The sequence below is a fragment of the Leptidea sinapis genome, chromosome 30 (assembly GCF_905404315.1).
Source record: "Leptidea sinapis chromosome 30, ilLepSina1.1, whole genome shotgun sequence".
NCBI lineage: Eukaryota > Metazoa > Arthropoda > Insecta > Lepidoptera > Pieridae > Leptidea > Leptidea sinapis.
Genome location: NC_066294.1, coordinates 7,427,938 through 7,449,483, shown reverse-complemented (window position 1 = coordinate 7,449,483; position 21,546 = coordinate 7,427,938). Strand labels below are relative to the sequence as shown.

General features: G+C 36.7%; 1 protein-coding gene and 1 non-coding gene across 3 annotated transcripts; one reads left to right on the top strand and one right to left on the bottom strand.

Annotated features, from left to right (window-relative positions):
• The first annotated feature begins 330 nt into the window (after positions 1-330).
• LOC126973781 (uncharacterized) lies at positions 331-20,110 on the top strand. 2 transcript variants are annotated; one of them, XR_007731419.1, is made up of 9 exons: positions 331-479; positions 5,993-6,156; positions 7,650-7,850; positions 8,387-8,498; positions 10,418-10,585; positions 13,838-13,962; positions 16,330-16,534; positions 18,264-18,448; positions 19,859-20,110. XR_007731419.1 is itself a non-coding variant. In XM_050821103.1 (9 exons), exons 3-9 carry the CDS (start codon positions 7,657-7,659, stop codon positions 19,919-19,921), a joined length of 1,044 nt encoding a protein of 347 aa, XP_050677060.1. In that variant the 5' UTR covers positions 331-479; positions 5,993-6,156; positions 7,650-7,656; the 3' UTR covers positions 19,922-20,108. The 2 variants fall into 2 exon arrangements, 1 of the variants encoding a protein (XP_050677060.1); XM_050821103.1 differs by having other exon boundaries at positions 16,330-16,526; positions 19,859-20,108.
• LOC126973949 (U6 spliceosomal RNA) lies at positions 17,205-17,315 on the bottom strand. The gene has a single exon (XR_007731452.1). It is a non-coding gene; the product is annotated as a U6 spliceosomal RNA (small nuclear RNA).
• Positions 20,111-21,546: the final 1,436 nt, after the last annotated feature.

The window sequence follows — 21,546 nt, the reverse complement described above, 5'->3', positions numbered from 1 at the left end:
TCACTTTCAATTGTTTATTAACTAGCTGACCCGACAGACGTTGTTCTGTCAATAAACGGTTCGAGAGATATGGTAAATGCGTGGGTGGGATTGTGAAACGACAAACTTAATATTATGTAAACCTTCCTTGAGCTCCGACGAATCTATTACAAAAGATTTCATTGAGATCGGTCAAATAGTTTAGGAGTTAATAGGGAACATACAAACATACATTCTCTTTTATATATATATATAGATAATCTGTACAACCAAAAACAAGTTCTCAATGGTCCGGTCGAAAACAGAGGCATAACCAACCAGATTAAAAAATAAGCATTTTAATTTAAAACATGTACATTTTAGCTCTTCATAAAAAGGAATGGGACAGAATTAATCGAAAAGGGGATGATAATGAAACAGCACATTCAAAAGAAGAATATATAAAGTCACTGAACGAGCTGTCCCAAAATAGGACGAAGGCGTGGCCGGATACTGTGGAGGTATAAAATATATGTAATACATTTATACACAAAAATAACATTTATGGGTCAATCAACTATTTTCTGTACACAAACAATTCAATTCAATATATAAATAAAAAAATAAAAGTGTAAATCAATCGAAAACTCTACCTAAGCAATGGATAGTAAGGATATTGAAAATTAAAACCAAGCTATCAGCAGTGCAAGTTTTAAATAATATAGCGGTTTATTTTAAATTTTAAATGTTGTTGTCCACGTTTTTCGTCCCCTGTGTTACTTGTTGTTTTAATTCGAATAAAACAGTTAATGTTGTTAGCAAATCAGTTTATTAAGTAGTTCTATATAAGATGTACCCAAAAAATTAGTTATCGGAAGAAGACTTAAGATAATAACAAACTTAAACAATTTTATTAATAAAACACCCAAATCTATACACTAAAATCATAGACGTGCCCCGGCACAACACACCTCGCTATAAAAATAATCTTAAGCAAACTAACTCTAAATTAACATTACAGAGTTCCGGTCCCTACCCAATATCAGTTAAAATTTATAATAAGTTACCAGAACACAAAAGCCGAAACCAATATTAAAAATTCATAAGCTCATTGAAAAAGTTACTTTTGTAAAAATGTTCTTCTTCACAGTCGTTCCCTCATTGCTGAGGATCGTGACTCCGCTTAAGTTCGTCTACAGCTTTCCTCCATCTGTTTCGGTCTGTCGCATGGTGGAGTGCGATGCTGATGGGTTGTTTAGTCTGCTCGGATATTTGGTCAGACCAGCGTCGTGGGCTCCGGCCTCTTGTCTCTTCCCCATCAATCCGTTGTCTGTCAGTGGATTTCATGGTCCAAGTTTCAGCTCCATAGAGCGCGATGGGAAAGACAAGAGAGCGGAACTGGTGAATTTTCGTCCGATTGGTGATATTTCTGTCCTCCCACACCTTGCTTGCCTGTGTCATTGCTGTTTTGGCCATTCCAATTCGCCTCCTTATTTCGATCTCGCAGTTACCTCTGTTCATGATCACTGAGCCAAGGTAGTTGAACTGATCCACGGTTTCATAGCTCTGTAGGAGATCAGTGCGCGGGATGGCTGCGAAGCGGTCGACGACCATGACCTTGGTTTTGGCCGTATTTATTGCCAGACCCATCCTGAGGCTGGTGGCCTCTAGCTTGTCCAGCAACTCTTTCATTTCCACTTCGGATGATGCGAATAGGGTGGTGTCATCGGCATAGCGGAGGTTCGATATTTTGACTCCACCTATCTTTATGCCACCTTCCCAGTTTTCTAGCGTTTGTCGCATTATCTGTTCTCCGTATATGTTGAATAGGATAGGGGATATCACGCATCCCTGTCGAACACCTTTTTGGAACTTAAATGTGCTCGATGTGACATCCGCAATCGTAACTGTGCCATACCCTGACTCATAGAGGCTGCGTATTAGCATAACAAGATGCGCTGGAACACCTGACATTGAGAGTACATGCCACAGTTCTTCTGGTAGTCAACAAAGCACATGAAGGTCGGCGTGTTGTACTCATAGCATTTTTCTACTATTAGTCGCAGATTCAGGATTTGCTCTCTCGTTCCTCTGCCCTTTACAAAACCTGCTTGTTCTTGCGGTATTTGCCAGCCGAGAAAGGATCGCAATCTCGCGTTGATTACATGTAGTAGAATCTTACTAGCATGTGACACCAGGGCGATTGTTCTGTAGTTATTACAGTTTCTTACTGAGCCCTTTTTATGTAAAAATGTTACTATTCCATTAATGAATACCTAGAGCAAAATATATTTGAATGTCTGCCCCTCTGTCGTTCATTGCTATGCCTTATTACGAGGTGCATGTGATAATTATTTAGTACTACAATTTTGTTTAGTAACTAAGTCGCATGTAACGAAATTTAATTAAATAAATAAATATTGTGTCTCTTAAGTTACTTTTGAGTGTTTTGATATAATGATATGTTCGTAAATGATTTTTAATATTGGAGTCTAAAATCACTAATGTACAATACTAGCTTTCAAGATATGTAAAGTCATTACTTTGCCAATTCTCGTAAATATAATTTTGATGTAAGAAATCAGTTTTTCAAAGATTTATTTGCAATGAATCTTTTCAAATTTTGGGGGCAAATCAGTAACTTAAGAGATATTTTGGTAACTGAATAGACATATTAGTATATCCTCAAAATTGGCTTATTTACTAGCAACATTATTATGGGTACATAACATATTATAATAAACTTTTAAATCAAAAATTAAAAAAAAAAAATCAACATTTTTATCCTCTTATATAATTAATGATTGAATCACTTTAGTAGCAATATCAAGATAATCTTTGTACTAGTACTATAATACGGAGATGTTTAATCTCCGTATTTTCTTTACTTTAGTAACGAGATCACTATAATAAAGATTTACTATTAATTAATAATTATACTTTTCTCATAAAAACAAAATAATATAAGTATACTCACAAAAATCTTCATCAACAGATTCTTTAATATCAGACTTTTAATTTGTACAAGTCAGTACAAGCCATTTTATATTACCATTATAACAATGAGTAATTATAAATTATTTTTCAAAAATGTCTAATTGTTCTTGAAAATTATAATAGACTTTTCCATTCTTAATTATCTGTTTTGGTTTAGGTAAAAATTTTAGAATATCATCAAATTCAACAAACGGTATATCTTTTTCGTCTAATTTAAACTTAGTCGCACCCTTGTAAGCATGAAGAAATATCACTTTAATCTCGCCATCATCATTGAGATCACTTTGTGCAAGGCTTGCGTAAGTATAAGTTTTATTCTTACCAACGTGAACTTTTACTAAAGGGAAATCTCCATTGCTTGGCAGCATTTTATAATTCCCAGAACTCGCAGGCTGATTTTCTTCATCAAATGCATCTATGGAGCCATAAACCATATCGTAAACAGATTGTCGTTTATCCGTGTTCTTGGCTAAGTCTGTGTAGTCTATTTCTGCTAACGGTTTGCTGGCAGTAGTTACTGCAGTTGCAGAACACCTTGACTTTATTCTGTTAAGAGGAACATCGTCATCAGAAGACATAGATGAACGAGTATTAACGATATTATCAACGTCTAAGTTTTTTGTATTGGGTTTTCATATTGTGTACATGCTTTTCCAGTAGAATCAGCTCTATTTCGAAATCTTTTAGTAAATCTTGTATTTCTACTTCTTTGGTTTCTTTCACATTTTTAACAGATTTCATCTGTATTCCTTCTTTAGTATATCTGTCCTCTTTCCTAGTCCATTCACTAAAATATACTTTACCTTTAATCTTTATTTCGTCGTAGTTCATTTTCTTTTCTTTACATTCATGACAACATCCATACATGCAGTCTTTATTTGTAGAATCACAAACAGTGTGCATTATTATTTGACTCAAATCTTTTGTTTTCAGTGTCTGTTTACCATATGCCTTATATAATATGTTGGAATGAATTTTACACAGGCACATCTCACGTCCATTGACATTTTTAGTAATATAAAAATAGGAACATATTATATCTTGATTTTCAACCTTAAAAGTTTTAAAGAGATTCTTCATAGTATCCAAAAGATATCTCTTTTGAACTTTATGTTTATTTTTCGTGACTGTTTCTTTCTTACCTGCTGTGTTTCTCTATACATCATCTCGCTGAAAAAAATTCTTATTTTATTTTTTTGTAAATCTATCTTAGCTTTATTTGGTTTTAAACTCGATCTCATTGTTCCTACTAAATTCAAGCTATCCTTCAACAACTGTTTCTTTACTCTACTCTGGATTGACGTACTGTAGAGCGAACGAATATTCGTTTAAATAATCGTTTTTCAGACATTTTTTTAACATTCTTATATCTTTGACTAATCGCGTTTGTTAAAATTTTATATTTCTTTTATGATGAGTCTTTGTTTTTAAGTTCTTCTTGGTTTTTCGTTACGTTTACGTTTTTGTTTTCGTTTTCAAGCTTTTGGTTTTCTATGTATAATTTAGTTCTATCTCTTCTTACCGCTTTTCTTCCTCTCTTTGCTCTACTTATGAACTTAATGTTGAACTGAAGAAACTCACAGTAGGTAAAACTATTCTTTGGTTTCGGGGCAATATTTGCGCATTGTCAGATTCTGGCGGTGCAGGAGATCCAGGAGGTGTATTATTAATTATATTATCAAGCACTCTTTTGCGTTGACGTTGTTTCCGGAGCTTCCAAATGACCCGTGCATTACTTTTCTCCTTAGCAGATAAATCTTTAATCAGTCTTTTATTTGTGTGATACTGTGTTCTTTGCTTTTTTTAGTTTCTTTATATTTTCGCTCGTTATAACTTAATCATATTCCTTTTTCTCAAGTATAATATAGAATTGATTATTTACAAATGAAAAACAGACGTATTTAATGTAATATATGACAATTATTGCACTGTATTAAAGAGTACCTATCAATTTTACGTTGAAACTTTGGGCACACCGAATAAACACATATACGTCATCACACGCCATGCGGACAACTAGTGGTGAACTGGTGAGTTGGTGACTGATTTAAAAAAGTCCACGAGTACCAGTAAGACAATGCTTCGAGTAACCACAACTAGAGCCATCTATGACTTGATGTACGTAATAAAAGGACGGTTACTGAAGGGACATTGGTTTTAGTACTAAGCTGGGGGCAAGAATTGTAAAATTAATAAAAATATATTATTCCGTTTAATTCTATTACGATTTATTAGATATTAAAGGGAAAACTATTGTAGATTAATAATATTAGCCTTTAATGGCATGCTTCTATATAAAGTTTTTGAAACTATGCGATAATAATTTACAGCACAGACTGTGGGGACACTGAGATTTTATATGGAGAAAGTAATGAGATCCCCTAAGTTACCACTAAAATAAAAGTATTTGTTATGGATTCGGTCAAATTTATATTAGATAATACAGCTATCTATTCTAGCTGCACTATACAGTAATAAAATATTAAAACTTTTTGCATATTTTGGAGATTTCAATTTTTTGTAATGAGGACATGAATGGGAACAAAGAATAGTTAATTGACCCTTATATGTTTAGCAGCTGAGCTTCCTCCATGGATAATTCGCCAGTGCAAAGGAGGCTCTTTTGCACCGGATACCGGCTAGATTATTGGTAGGTACCACAACGTCGCCTATTTCTGCCTTGAAGCAGTAATGTGTAAGCATTATTGTGTTTCGGTCTGAAGGGCGCCGTAGCTAGTGAAATAACCGAGCATATGAGACTTAACATCTTATGTCTCCAGATGACGAACGGCTCAGAATTTTTGGGTTTTTCAAGAATCCTGAGCGACATTTCACCGTAGCATTTCAGGCAGGGCGTATCAATTACCATCTGAACGTCCAGCTCGTCACGTCCCTTATTCCTACAAAAAAAATGTAAGATACCTTCAAAATAAGAGTGAAAAGACCCTAATGGCCGGAGATCAAATAATTCTTCCATCCTCCATCATAAAAAAAAATAATTGAGAATTTTCGCATTATAATTTTTACGTTCTTTCAGGGACAGGTGCGCCGTGTAAAAAAAAAGATACAGGCAAAGCGATTAAAGGAGTTGGATTTAGTAAATCATTATAGATCATTGAAAAAGGAATGTAACGATGACGTAATTAAGGCAGCCAAAAGGCAAATATTCGAAAAAAGTTGTTATGGACGGCAATTACTAAGGTATCTCGTAGACGTTTTCTTGTATATCGTGAAATGCAGGCCTAGCACGCATTGCGAATAAAAATGCGCGCGGATCGTTCTTACGGATTAAAATCCGCGTACTGAATCTCAAATAGCACGCACTGCGGTAAAAATTCCGCGAGATTTTAACAGTTTACACTCAGTTCCAGGGGTGTGACAGACGCCTTAAAGTGACGTTTTCAGAAAACTGTAGTGCCATCTGTTAGTTGGCCCGAAAATGAAAGCTTTGGCAGCTGTCACTCGCTTTGAAACCTTTCAAGTTTTCTTTTTGTGTTACTGCCCACTGGTCATAAAATGGCGGCTACGCCTAGCGCTTGCACATGTATGTAGCTCTCGTGTTCCATTTTGCATATTTACACTACTAAATCTATCCTTTATTTTCTATGTTGTGACAAAATTAGATAACTAACTCTACGCGCAATTTCGACATGATAAAAAATTGCAATACCTAAATTAAAAAGTAGAGTTAGATATTTAATTGCGTCAGAACATAAAAAATGAATTTTATAATTTGGAGGTTATATATAGTTATTTTCGGGGCCAATGTCCAGATGGCGCCAGTTTTCAAATAGACAGCTCATAATGCGTACAGAGAGACTCTTTTCCCTATATATTATTATTCTCTTTGGCGAGCAGTGAGCAGTGACGCACGCAAGAGCTTTGTTGTCATCTTCTTTACAGATCCGACTGATATTTTAAAAATGGACAAATAAAGCTAAGCATATTAAAGGTCATTGCGATCCAAAAGCTTCATAAGACGCTCAAACAATCTAATTTAAATTGATTACTTATTATTATAATGAAGTTACCATTCATGATAACTACCTATTTATTTCCTCTATACTAAGTAGGTTTGACTATGTCGTGGTACTTCAACGCATACATTACTATATGCAACTATAGGTTTGACAACGAAAGAATATTGATTTAAAATTAAAATTACATAAGTACCAATTTATATTGTAGAAAAAACTGAGTTATTTTTATAAGGTAACCTTATACTAGGTAGGTACAGTTTTAGGTAAAGGAGTCTACGCTAATGTTATCACGAGATAGAAAGAGAGGCAACTTATAGGTAAATATAAATGTAGGTTAATAGCGCTATGCGATCTGAATTTAACCTTATTGTATGACCGCTAGAGTCTCTATTTCTTTAATTGATTTTGCGGAGTGAGACCTCCGTACTTGTACTATTATAATGTATTCTTTGTCTCAGTGTGACGCAGTACGATGTGAACGAAGTGGTATCTGATTATTGTCACTATCATAACTATGATTATCTGGTCAAGATCGGTGGAATAGGTTGGATGAGGGCAGCGTAGGACCGATCGTCATGGCTATCTTTGGGGGAGGCCTTTGTCCAGCAGTGGACATAATATAATGAAATATAATCCATAAACCAATATGAAATTTAAATGACATATTATCTTAAATATATACTGTGTTATATAGGTTTTATTTATTTATTACAGCGCCCTGATGCAATCTAAAACATTAGAGGGACGAGAACAGCAGATCAAATTTAAAAAACAATTACAAGATGATCAATTAAACAACAATACAAAACCAGACTCAGTCTCCATCGAAAACGCTGAAGAAATGGAGAAAAAAGAGAAGGAAATATTTCGAAAGAAAAAAAGAAATATGGAGATAGCACAGTACAACAAATTAATGTTAGAATGATTAAAAAATCTAGTTAGTATAAATAATAGATAATAGATTGCCATTCGATAGCTAATAAAGCCATTCTGTTTTGAAAAGACCAACCATATAGCTTCTTGCTCGTTCTTCTCTAAGGATATCTGCCTTCCGAACGAGCTGTATGAAAAAATAACATATTTCAAGTGTTATGCAATTTACCTACGAAATAATATATTTTTGTTTGTTTGTTTGGTTGTTTGTTAACATAAAGAGTCAACTTTCTTAGTTCTAGTCTTAGCTTTGAGGACTTTATGAATTAAATCGTTCATTCTTTTGTACAATAAATTCAGAATTCACTATTGTAATGATAGATAGAGCCCAATAGGTGCCCTATTGGGCTCTATTCGTACACATCCTCAACACTCCATCGACGCATCAAAAATAGAGGTCGTGTTATGCCAAATGGGTAAATATCTAATGTATAGCCAGAAACTAGTTATCTAATAGTCCTTGAAAATAAAGATAAGAATATGTAAATTATTTTAACTAACACTAAAATATGACCTAGGTTTCAATGTCAAACCGAGCAAAAGAAAAAAGAAAAGGCTGAAGATGTAAAATTTGAACTCGAAGAAGCAATGAATAACAAGCTTCTTTTACAAATGGAAGAACATAATGAAGTAAGTGAATACCTAAGTCATAAACCCCGCACACAACATTTGCCCTGTGCTTCCCCGGGGCGTAAAAAGAATAGGGTAGTCCCAGGCCCAAGGGTGTCGTAAGAGGCGACTACGGGCTTATTGAAAGTGGGAGAGTCACGCTGCCGTCTTATGACGTCAGCACAATCGGGCCAGACTCGTCCAGGTTACTTACCACACTCGCACAGAATACCGGCGTAAAGTAGCGGCCTAGTGCCGCTATGTTTCGCATAGGTTAGTGTCGAGGACCGGAGGCCATCACTTCCCCCCCTCCCCCTCCCCATCACCCCCCAACAAAAATATGAGAGCGGTCCTAAAAGGATATCATCCCCACCATCTGGATGTGTGGCGGTCCTCCACAGTGCGGTTTTCAAGGAGCTTTCTTCCTCGTACTACTAAGCTGTGGAATGAGCTTCCTTGTGCGGTGTTTCCGGGACGATATGACATGGGTACCTTCAAAAAAAGCGCGTACACCTTCCTTAAAGGCCGGCAACGCTCTTGTGATTCCTCTGGTTTTGCAAGAGAATGTGGGCGGCGGTGATCACTTAACACTAGGTGACCCGTATGCTCGTTTGTCCTACTATCATAAAATAGGAGGATATCATTTCGTGTGATCTTCTTATCCAATTTATCAACTTACTCCAAGACCACCTTCTTCCGTTTCGCTAACGACAGTGATCGTGGCGAGTTGTTCACTTGAACCCGATTTTCACCGTCGCATATTACGTCAAATGCGAAATTCTGGTCTTGTATTTTAGAAACACGTGTTTATTTGAAACTTTTTGGCCACGCACACTTATTCAGTGGAATCATCTGCCGTTGGTATATGCTCGAGACTCGAAGGTACTTACATCTCAAAGGCCAGCAACTCATTTATTGAGCACTGGTATTGCTGTCCATGGATGGCTGTTTTTTTTCCATCAGAATTGCCACTTGCCCGTTTGTCCCCTCTAGTATTAAAAATATATTTTCGTCATTTATTTACCTCTGATAGGAAATTCAGTATTTCATTGGCAATACTTTATACTTTTTATATTAAACAAGGAATAGTTTTTTTTTTCCATTTATTGTTCAAAACAATGCATACATAAATACCCCCTTATTCATAATAGTCTGCTAACTTAAAGCATTGTTAATTCTTACTCTGTCTTCTTCTATTGACCTAAGTCAGAATGAGAAAAAACACTCCTAAGCGGCTGTTTAAAGTTATCGAACCATTATGAATAAGGGGGATACCTAATGTATACCTAAATAGCACGAAAGGGTTTATCTAGGTAAGTTGTCGCTCGCGATTTCAGTGTTACATTACAATAATAATTATAATGATTAAATAATGGTATTTTACTATCTACATTAGTCTACACATATATATGGTTGATGTCCTTAATTTTTTTTCGGTACCTATGCTTGTATATATTCCGTTCATTTTATATACATTTTGTAGGTTATCTGGCAAATCGTTTATAATATTAGGTATTATATTACTTAGCATTCTTGTGCCATATAATTTTTGGTCTTTGGTATGCAAAATTAATTAGAATTTATTAAGTTTCTTAAATAGGCCTTTTTTATTATTTATTACAGCTTTGACATTACAATGACTAAATATAATAATGGTCTCAGAAAACCATCTCGATGGTTTGTCTGTGGGATCAGATAAAAGATAATCCCCCTTATTCAATAGTCTGCTAACTTAAAGCATCGCTAATTCTCACTCTGTCTTCTTCTATTGACCTAAGTCAGAATGAGAAAAAACTCTCCTTAGCGGCTGTTTAAAGTTAGCGGGCCATTATGAATAAGGGGGAATATGTTTATTGTTTTTAAATTGCATAATGTAGGTACCTATTTTACTCAAATAATAAGGAGAATATAATACAAGTTAATTTCCCTATAAATATTAGAACGAAGCCAGACTTGCAGCGTGGAAGGAAATGGTTGATCATGCTGAAGAAGGGAGAAAGATCAGAGAAGAAAAGAGGCAAAGAGATATTGAGGAGGATAAGAAGATAGCAACATGGCAATTGAATAACGAACGTATTGCCAAAAGAATAAACCAGATTAATAAACAGGTTGCTCACAATTAAAAATTAGTGTACATTTTAAGTTCCAGCGAATATTTATGTTGTAATCTCGGAGATAAATTAAATTAAATTACAGATATATGAAGGGCTGCCAACTGTACTCCAAAATGTTTATTGTACTTTATTTCATGGAGATGTTTTCTATAATCTATAAGACTAAAAAAAATACTAACAATTTTTATTTTTAGCACATGCCTAAACATCAAAAAAAAACTGTCTATTTACTAACTAGTTGGCAATCCCATTGCTATCAATCACGCACTCTTCCGAATGCAGCCACGACGACCCATTAAATATATATGTATATTAAATATTATAGCGTCGATTAGACACAAGGAAAAAACGTAATAAAACAAATATATTACCACGGATGAGTAAAAAAAGGACTCCGCGCCGTGATATTGTGAAGTCCTTGATAATTACATAAACATATTAAAATTCTTAAAAATGTCAATATATTAAACTCCTCATTTACCCCATTCCAGAAAAGGTTGACAGCTGTAGCTAGCTACTTGAGAGTTAGGCTGTGATATATATAGCGTACTAAGACTTTACTCACGTAATACTTAGCTGCTTTTATATCCTTTTTATAGTGATTTGACAAATAAAATTATACTGAAGACCAATGTAAAAGTCAAGTTCGTGTATTACCACACTCAGCTATGTTTTATGTAAGTAATTTCTTAGCAAAGTCTAATTAGTCTCTTAAAATCTTAATCTCTAATTTTATAATGTTATTTTTAACAATAGAAATAACATACATAATAGCTTTAAGGGTAAATGTATACACTTCTACAATAAATTCCAAGCCACTGTTCAGGCATTATCTATATAAATTTAAATGTTTTATTAAAAATGGCTCTGTCGTAAATCCTATTACTCGCGAAAAGAGCGCAAAAAAGAAGAGTTTCTTGCGCTGCTTCTTCTCTCTCAGAGCGCCATTTGTTTTCGAAGCGGTAGTAGTATCTAGTATATTAGTAATGACATCAAAAAGAATTCTAATGGAATCAATTTTAAGAAAATAAATGCCTTTTATGCCTTATATGCCTAACATTATAAAATGTTACAATGTGTATGCTACGTCGTAGATCCCTTTATGATGCATAAAGGGTTATCACATCATGCTTTCACAGTTTAAGGGCACACGATAGCGCATAACATCTGGTAGATCATATGCTCCTATATCAATCCATCAGCCATATACATTAAAAAAATTGAGAGTATTTTATTGCAATAATTAATAAAGGATCCTAAAAGTATTAAAATTAATTGTATGTAGGATTTGTCATTGTCTGGAAGTTTCAACACTGTGTGTAAGATACTATTTTAATATTTTTTTATTAAAGTAAGGGACGTTCAGCTGATAGTATTTGATACGCCCTGTTCATTACAATGTGGTGCCACACAGGATTTTTTATAAAACCTAAAAATTCTGAGCGGCACTACAACTGCGCTCGTCACCTTGAGACAAAAGATGTCAAGTCTCATTTGCCCAGTAATTTCACTAGCTACGGCGCCCTTCAGACCGAAACACAATAATGCTTACACATAACTGCTTCACGGCAGAAATAAGCGCCGTTGTGGTACCCATAATCTAGCCGGCGCGGGCGTCCGGTGCAAAGGCGCCTCCCACTGGTATTGGCATTTGATAATATTATACGAATGACAGTTTAGACTGGCAGATTACGTACAGCGCTCTCTCTCTCTCTCCATCTCTCTTGAGGAGGCAAAGATTTTCTGATTTTCAAAAAAAAAGCGACACCATGATATTGATTTCACGTGAACAACGATAGGTATCATCTACATAACATTTTATAAAATGTATAAGTAATAAAGTCTTAGTTATAATTTATACGTCTAGATAGAGTCTCTTACTGTTAGACAACCGATGAAAACAGACCAGATTTATTACTTTAGTGCGCGTGACAAGCTATGTCTTACACTCGCTATTTGTATGTCGATTTGTGTTAGTGTGCACGCATTTAATTTTTTTTTTATGGAATAGGAGTACAAACGAGCGTACGGGTCACCTGGTGTTAAGTGATCACCGCCGCCCACACTCTCCTGCAACACCAGAGGAATCACAAGAGCGTTGCCGGCCTTTGAGGAAGGTGTACGCGGTTTTCTTGAAGGTACCCATGTCGTATCGTCCCGGAAACACCGCACAAGGAAGCTCATTTCACATCTTCGTGGTACGAGGAAGAAAGCTCCTTGAAAACCGCACTGTGGAGGACCGCCACACATCCAGATGGTGGGGATGATATCGTAACTTGTGGCGTGTCGTGCGAAGGTGAAATTCGGCGGCAGGAATCAGGTTGAACAGCTCTTCGGAACACTCCCCGTGATAAATGCGGTAGAAGACACACAATGAAGCGACGTCTCTACGCAACGCCAAGTGATCCAGCCGTTCACAGAGTACTGGGTCCCCGACAATTCGAGCTGCTATGCGTTGCACGCGGTCAAATGGATCGAGCTGATACTGGGGTGCGCCAGACCTGAGATGACAGCAATACTCCATGTGAGGCCGGACCTGCGCTTTGTAGAGCGCTAGAATGTGGGCCGGCTTGAAGTATTGCCGTGCTCTATTTATGACGCCCAGTTTCTTTGAAGCCAGTTTGGCTTTGCCCTCCAGATGGCCACGGAATTGGCAATTGCTCGAGATTTCGAGACCCAGTATTCCGATACTAGGCGAGGCTTTAAGGGAAGTGTTCTCGAAGAGCGGTGATACGGCAAATGGGGTTTTTTTAGTGGTAAACGCGCAAACTTGAGTCTTCTGGGGGTTAAATTGGACAAGGTTCAACTTACCCCATTCCGCGATCTTCTCGAGAGAGGACTCGATAGAAGACACAAGTTTCTCCCGGCACTGGTCGACGTTTTCCCGAGAGAGACCTGCAAGGCCCGTGTATACGGCATCACCAGTGCTGTCGTCTGCATAGCAATGCATGTTGGCGGTGTCCAACATATCATTGATATGCAGAAGAAACAGCGTGGGAGATAGCACACAGCCTTGGGGCACTCCAGCGTTCACGGGCTTGGGATTTGAGCAATAACCGTCGATAACGACCTGTATGCTGCGCCCAGTGAGGAAGTAGGATTGAGGTATTGAAGTATCCCACGCATTGCTCAAAATAGAGGTTAACTGTTAACGTCGATTTGTTTCGACGTTTTCACAGCTGTCACAGTCTATCTAGACGTATAAATGATCGACGGTCCCATAGTATGTACGTTTTTTGTTATTAGCTTACACAGAAATCCGAAACCGATCAGTACAAGAAAGTTTTCAAGACAATAGATACCTTAAATCAAGATGAGAAAAAACGTTATGAAGAATTTATAAATAAAGGCATCGAACGACTCCAAAAAAGGTTGGAGTATTTTCATTCTTATTTTTAGTCTTACATATCTACAGACTGTTTTACTCGTATATCAAATTAATATAATTTTAGCAAATTAGTTGCATATATCATATTTGTTAACAAAAATCTAATATATAAAATTCTCATATCTGTAGTTAAACTCCTTCGAAACGGCTTGACCGATTCTCATGAAATTTTCAGTGCATATTGGGTAGGTCTGAGAATCGGACAACATCTATTTTTCATCCCCCTAAATGTTAAGGGTGGTCCACGCCAATTTTTGATTTAATTTTTTTGATATGTTTTTTTAAATTTGTTCGATTATGAGTAAGCATCAAAAAATACATACAACTTCAAATTTTCACCTATCTACGATCAACAGTTACTTTCGTATCGCGATTTTAATATCGGCAACACAATGTTTCCTGGGTTAGCTAGAAGTTTCATAAAGATCTTCTTCTTCTTCGGCGTTACACTCTTGTCAGAGTGGTCGTGGCCTGTTTCACAATGCGACGCCACTCGTCGCGAACAGCCGCTCTTCTCGTGCATTCATGCAGAGTACCGTCGACAGCTTGCCTCACTTGGTCCGTCCACCTCATCGGGGACCTGCCTCGTGGTCTAGTGCCCTCGACTTTACCCTGCACTATTAAGCGTTCTATGGAGTCGCTTCCACATCGCGATACATGCCTGATCAAAGTGAGAATGCGAGCTTGTACGGTAGTAGACAGTCTCTGTTTGAGCCGAGCTCCCGAAGAATGGACTCATTGGTTCGGAATTCCGTCCACGATATACCGATCATTCTTCTCCAGCACCACATCTCATCAGCATTGATCTTTTTCTTCTCACTTTCTCGTAGGGTCCATGTCTCAGCAGCGTAGAGGAATATGGGGAATATGAGAGCCCTTACAAGTCGTATAACATAAAGTTATACTTGAGAATAAAACATTGTTTTAGAACTTGTATTTTACTCCTAATTTTGTGCTCATTTAATTGCTTAAGTACCCGTTTGTTCATGTCGAGTTTGGCTATAATAGGGTTTTTAATCTACTGTCACTGTTCAGGCATTATTAATAAATATATTTAAATGTTTTATAAAAAAAATGGCTTTGTAGTAAATCCTACTAGGTACTCCACAGCTAAATACCTGAGTGATCGGAGAGTAGATTATGATTTTTAATAGCAATAGCAATGACAGTACAATATTGCATATTTGATTAAAAAAGAGCGCAGAAAAGAATGCGGGGAGAATTTCTAGCGCCGCTTCTTCTCTATCAGATCGCCATTTGTTTCCGAAGCGGTTATAGTGTTAGAACTCACATAATGCCTTGATACTTAAATAAATGCTTTTTATGCATTTATATTTAAATAACTACGATTATATTATCGTCGCATAACGGCCGTTCCCAATATAATATCTACAGATAGAGATAAATTACTACCTTCTACTGTCAGTAATTAGCTGTCAATAATCTGAAGCTGTCCCTATATACCCGATAAGTCATTCTTATCGCCTTATATAGGACGCGAGAATTGAAATGTCCGCACAAACTTCTATCGCTGGTAAGCTATACGTCGTTCCCGGATAAGGTGAGTTACCGTCGATAGGTTTATTGGAACAGAAAAGTCAACGATAGTTACGATAATTATCTCAAGTAAGAGATAGACTGAATATTGGGAACGGCCGTTAAGGACCTTTGACATGATCCAGAAACTTCCAGGTTTAAATGTGAAATTGCCTTAATGGCTACATTGATAAAAATAATATCTGTTTTGCGCAAAATTTCCGAGTGAAACTTTTGCAATTAACAGCTAGAACGTTCTTCATAAAAAAAACCTAGAATTTTGTTTTGTTTGTTTCACTTGATCCTAAAAGTAAAAATAGATTGAAAATTATTAGAACGCAGCAGATAAAATATCTGCCTCACACACTTTGTGGAATCAATTACCTGCTGCTGTTTTGCCGAACCGATACGGCTTAGGGGCTTTCAAGAAAAGAGCATACCTTAAAGACCGGCAACGCATCACTTGCCACCTGTTGATGCGAATGTTCATGGGCGGTTGTCTTACGGCTCCCCACCCCGTGAGCCTCTTGCCCGTTAGCCTCCTCTTATACAAAAAAAAGGAAAAAAAAGCATTATATAGCAAAGTATTTATATTAATCTCGATCCCACGTGTGGTCAGAGCAGAACATGTTACGCTGACGGAGGAGCCGGAGGTTGGAATATAAAATTAAATTTCTTTTTAGCTTCGCGGCCAACAGTATGGCAGTGAGATCTCATACACGAATAAGATCTCCTTGAAACTTATAATTATTGTTATTATAAGCATAATAAAAAAGGCTTTACATTATCAGAACTAATATAAATTTCACTTCAGTACTGAAATTGAAGAAAACCTGAAAAAATATTCGGAGCTACAAAAAGTTACTGCAATCAAAAAGAAAATTGAAAGTGAACCAAAATTTGATAAGCCATATGAACAAAATAAAAACGTTTGTGATAGACAGTGCATCATATTGTGTAAATCTGAAATGGAGAAGAAACTGCATAAAAACAAAACATTCATCAACAAAGGTATGTGTGTGAGTATCATATCCTCTGTTTTGTAATTTTTGAAGTGAAACTTTTTTAGAATCGTTGTGATTTGAAACTCAATGATAATAATAAATGTATAGGATTCAGCCGGCGAGAGAATGAGACAGACATATAAATTCATAAGATTTAACGTGGGAGAAAATGGGATAGGATTATATAGCATTATACAGTGTTTTGGTACCAGGCGATCATAGTTGAAGAAGAGATTGTCTTATGTGTGACGCGAGTATAGCTTAATATATTATATAGACACCAGGAGAACAAATATGGTAGCGGTGATAGTACTGTCTTTCATACCGTGTGTCATCCTAGCAACATGTACCAGGACCTCATAAGCAGTTTAGAGGTTAAAATACAATGCACATCTTAAAATTTTTATACAAGTGCTGAACCGTTGTTGTTGTTGTTCGTTGGTGTTTGTAGTTCTCGGTGTGGTCTGCTTCATACCCCCTCCACTAATGTTTACCAAGGGGAACTCCCACAGTTTGCTCGGGCCTTAGCGTTGTACGTATGTTAATTCAAGTTTGTGCGCGCATGCGAAGTAGAGATTTTTCACCATTTTTATAGTAAAATTCTTCATCATTTTTGAAGGTTTGACTTCTTCGTGAATAGCACACTTTTTTTTAAGCAAACAAGAGGTACTAAGCTTTAAAAAGCGTCAATTCAAGACATATATTTCAAAATACATACATCCTTGCGCAGGGGCCATTCTAATCTACTCTGTAGGTACTGTTCCAATTTTACTGTATGTACTACCGAAGCTAGTGCATAAAATACACATTCTAGAAGGACTTACAGACAAAAAAAAACTAAGTAAATGAGTAAACAAAAAAACTTTGTTTGACCAACACAGAAGTGAAACCTACATGAAGGCGAAACGAAATCAATTGTTTCTTCTATAATAATAAAGTTAACATATTAACAATAAACTTATATAATTATGATTGTTTCCCTATATATAAATTATCTGGTTCACCAGACTGATCGCGCTACAAGTTGACTCGTGGCGTTTAACCCGAACGAACGTCACACGAAATGGTTGTACATCAGAATTTTAAAACCATACCATAAAAAGTTTTACTCTTAAAAAAACGTGTTAGGAGCGAAAAAGTAATGCAATGACGGGTTAATATTACGAGATATAAATAACCAAATTCTCAATAATACCTTATGATTGAGAATTTGGTAACATTATATTAGTTACTTTCAAAGAACGGTAGAAATACGTTGGCAAAATAAAGGAGAGAAGAGGCATCTTGTGTTTTTCTAATTGATTCGAACATTTAGTGTTTCGAAATTTAAAAAAAAATCTTTTTGAAGGCGCGTGTTATTTTAACTGTGTTTTTACATTAATTTTTGCGTAAAAGTTATTTTTTTATTGCTATTTTAGGTAACCCGACGTTTTAGCTAACCTTTTGAGAACACGTTTTCAGGGGGATTCCTGATTCCCGAGAAAACGTACAAAAACGAATGTAAAAACAGTTGCAATTACACGCGTTTTAATCCTTTAAAAAGTGTTCTATTTAAATGTGTAACACTCGCGTTAGTCAAAAAATACTATTTTGAATTATTGTAGTTTCAATATCTTTGGAACCATGTAAACTATACCATACTAGTTACTATTCATTATTACATAGGTACCACATTTCTAAGACATGACAATAACCGATAGATTGGTTACAGATTACAGATTTGATTCTATATTATCGGTTATAGATTTGATTCAAACACATCCGAAATCTCTACGTAGTAAAAACCAGTTGTTAGAGGCTTACAAGAAACGTAAGGAAGAACCTTCTCCATGGAACGGTCTAGAAGCTTCACATTGTCATTTCACGCATTACGCAGATGAACTATTACGAGATTGTCGATATAAATACTTTCCTCAAAAAGTTATAAACGTGAGTATGTACCAAAATTTTGTTGTTTTAATCTATTTAAGCCATTTTCGAAAGATATTAATGTAAATATTGAAATTTTTTAATATAGGAGGGGGCAAACATAATAAAATATATTATTGACACTTTTGCACAAGTTAGTTGTCCCAAACTAGGCAAAGCCTGTACTATGAGCACAAGACAACGATATACTTAATACAATATACTTACTTAAACTTACATAAATGATTATAAACATCCATGACTCGGAAACAAACATCCATTCTCATCATATAAGTGTTTGCACCTACCGGGATTCAAACCCGAGACCTCTAACTCAGTAGGCAGGGTTACTAACCACTATATGGGTCGTCAAACATAAAGTTATTCATTTGATGGTAAGTAAAAAAAACAGCCCATGGACATCAGCATTATCATGACGTGAGAGAGGTCAAGAGATGAGTTTTTTGAGATTGGAGTGTGCACGAGACTTGAAGATCTCTAACGGCCGTTCCCAATATACTATCTACAGATAGAGATAAATTACTACCTTCTTCTGTCAGTAATTAGCTATCAATAATCTGAAGCTGTCCCAATGCACATTGCAGTTTCCATAGAAACTTCTATCGCTGTTAAGCTATATGTCTTCCCATTGACAGACAGCGTGTACGGATAAGGTGAGTTACCGTCGATAAGTTTATTGGGACAGTAAAGTCAATGATAGTCACGATTTTTATCTCAAGTAGGCCACAACCGGAGATAAACTGAATATTGGCAACGGCCGTAAGTCGATTCAGTAGCCGGCAGATTTTGCAACGCGCGGTTGTGGAAACATCGACTTCCGACATCAACGTGATGCGGGTGGATTTGCGCTTCGACATTGTCCGGTGGTGTAAATCTGCTGCTGTTTTTTATTTATTTTAATTTAGTATTAGAATTCTTGTGTATTTTTGTCACAGCAATTATCGCAAATGAAATATGTGTTTGTTTGTTTTACCGGGGAGTATTACACTATTCCTTCCAGCATGACAACATTTACTTCGATCCCTAAATGTTCTTCGTCTAATGTATTTCACCTCCAGTCTTGCGCTTGATTTTATCTATCATTGACATATTCATAAATGTAAGTTTAGGAAAATGTAAGTTTTTTTCTATTTGATGGCCAGGCCCAAATCTTTTAGGCAAATTTAAATTTTTGACATGACATTATATTTCAAAAAGCGTGTAGGTACATCTTAATAACCGGTTGTACGCTAGTTTGTCGTCGATCCCGTTTCCCAGCTGGCAGGTACCTAGTGTCTGTCCATCTGTGAGAAATTTCAAGGAACACTTAAGAAAATATTCCTGACAGATTTTTTAATCACCTTTAATTTGAAATATTAAAACATAACGTTACTAATGTTAATTAGTAACTTTAACTAATTTTATTTTCAGGATTATAATCGCTCACACAACCTTAATAATAAAACAGGCCTGTCAACCCAAGATCGCAAGTAAATTGTTGGTATTCTTCACTATAAATCTTTGTTTACAACTTATAAAATATATTTGTGGCTTTAAAAATGTGTTAACAACTTATAAAATATATTTGTGGCTTTAAAAAATTGTTTACAACTTATAAAATATATTTGTGGCTTTAAAAATGTGTTTACGACTTATAAAATATATTTGTGGCTTTAAAAATGTGTTTACGACTTATAAAATATATTAGTGGCTTTAAAAATTTGTTTTCAACTCATAAAATACATTTGAGGCTTAAAAAATTTGTTTACAACTTATAAAGCACGCACTTCCTTATACATAATTATCGCTGTTTTTTATACAAGGTGGGCCAAAAGAAATCACCCTATTGGAAGATGCTCTCATTTTTGCAAATGGCCGCCAATGTCAAATCTGTTTTGACATTTATGGACTAGACAGATACAGAATACAAGTGAACGCTCCATGGAGCAGTACACTCCCCAAGAACGTGGAATAATTGTGTCTATTTTTTTGCGTAACAATTCGTCTGTGGTGTTGGCGCAGCGCGAATTCCGTCGCCGATTCCCCGGCCGTCTGACACCGACTGCGCAAACACTGCGGCGTTTGGCCACCAACCTTGAAGAGTATGGGACCACACGAGACGTTGCCAAGAGTGGGCGGCCCCGGAGCGCCCGTTCTGCCGAGAATATCGCCGCTGTTGCCGAGGATGTCGTGCAGTCGCTGGAAAAATTGACCAGACACCGTGCCACGCAATTCGCCATCAGCCGGACGACCCTAAGGCGAATTTTGGTCAAAGACCTGCGTATGTTCCCGTACAAATTCCAGTGCTTGCATCAGCTGCTGCCTGCCGACCGCCAAACCTGCGTTACCTACGCCCAAGCCATCCTCAATCTCGAAGAAGGAGTGGACGATTTTTCGACCAAAATCATAATGAGCGATGAGGCTCACTTCCACCTCCGCGTGTACGTGAACAAGCAAAACTATCGCTTCAGGGGCACCGAAAATCCACGAGGAGCTATTACACCCGCTCAAAGTGACTGCATGGTGCGTTGTGTACGCTGGAAGAGTCATAGGGCCATTTTTTTCGAGAACGCCGCTAGCCAAACGACAACAGTGGACGGTGCGCGCTACAGGCCATGTTGACCGAGATTTTTCCGCCGCAATTGGACGAATTAAGACTGCAGGACATGTGGTTTCAACAGGACGGAGCAACGGCACACACTGCGCGAGCCACAGCCGATATTCTGAAGGCGGCGTTCCCGGGTCGCCTCATCTCTCGTTTTGGCGATTTGCACTGGCCCGCAAGATCGCCCGATTTAACCGTTTCAGACTTTTTGTGGAGTTTTTTGAAGTCCCGTGTTATCGTGAACAAACCCGATACTCTGGAAGCCCTCAAGGACAACATTTGACACGAGTGCGAGAATCTGTCGCCCGAAGTTCTCGCTGAAATGATGAAAAATGCCATAAAACGAGCCCGTTTGGCAATCAATTGTGACGACGCCCATTTGGCCGATATCATCTTCTCGACTTGACCACTACAATTCTAAAGGTTCTAATAAACATAATCAAAAAACAGAATCGAAGTTTTTCATTTAGAAAAAAAAAGAGAGCCAAACAACATCGGATGACTTCTTTTGGCC

Coding starts and splice junctions, on each gene's coding strand:
- LOC126973781 (XM_050821103.1), top strand. CDS start 7,657: ATGCAATCTAAAACATTAGAGGGACGAGAACAGCAGATCAAATTTAAA. Junction 7,851..8,386: donor GCACAGTACAACAAATTAAT/GTTAGAATGATT, acceptor AATATGACCTAG/GTTTCAATGTCAAACCGAGC. Junction 13,963..16,329: donor ATCGAACGACTCCAAAAAAG/GTTGGAGTATTT, acceptor ATTTCACTTCAG/TACTGAAATTGAAGAAAACC.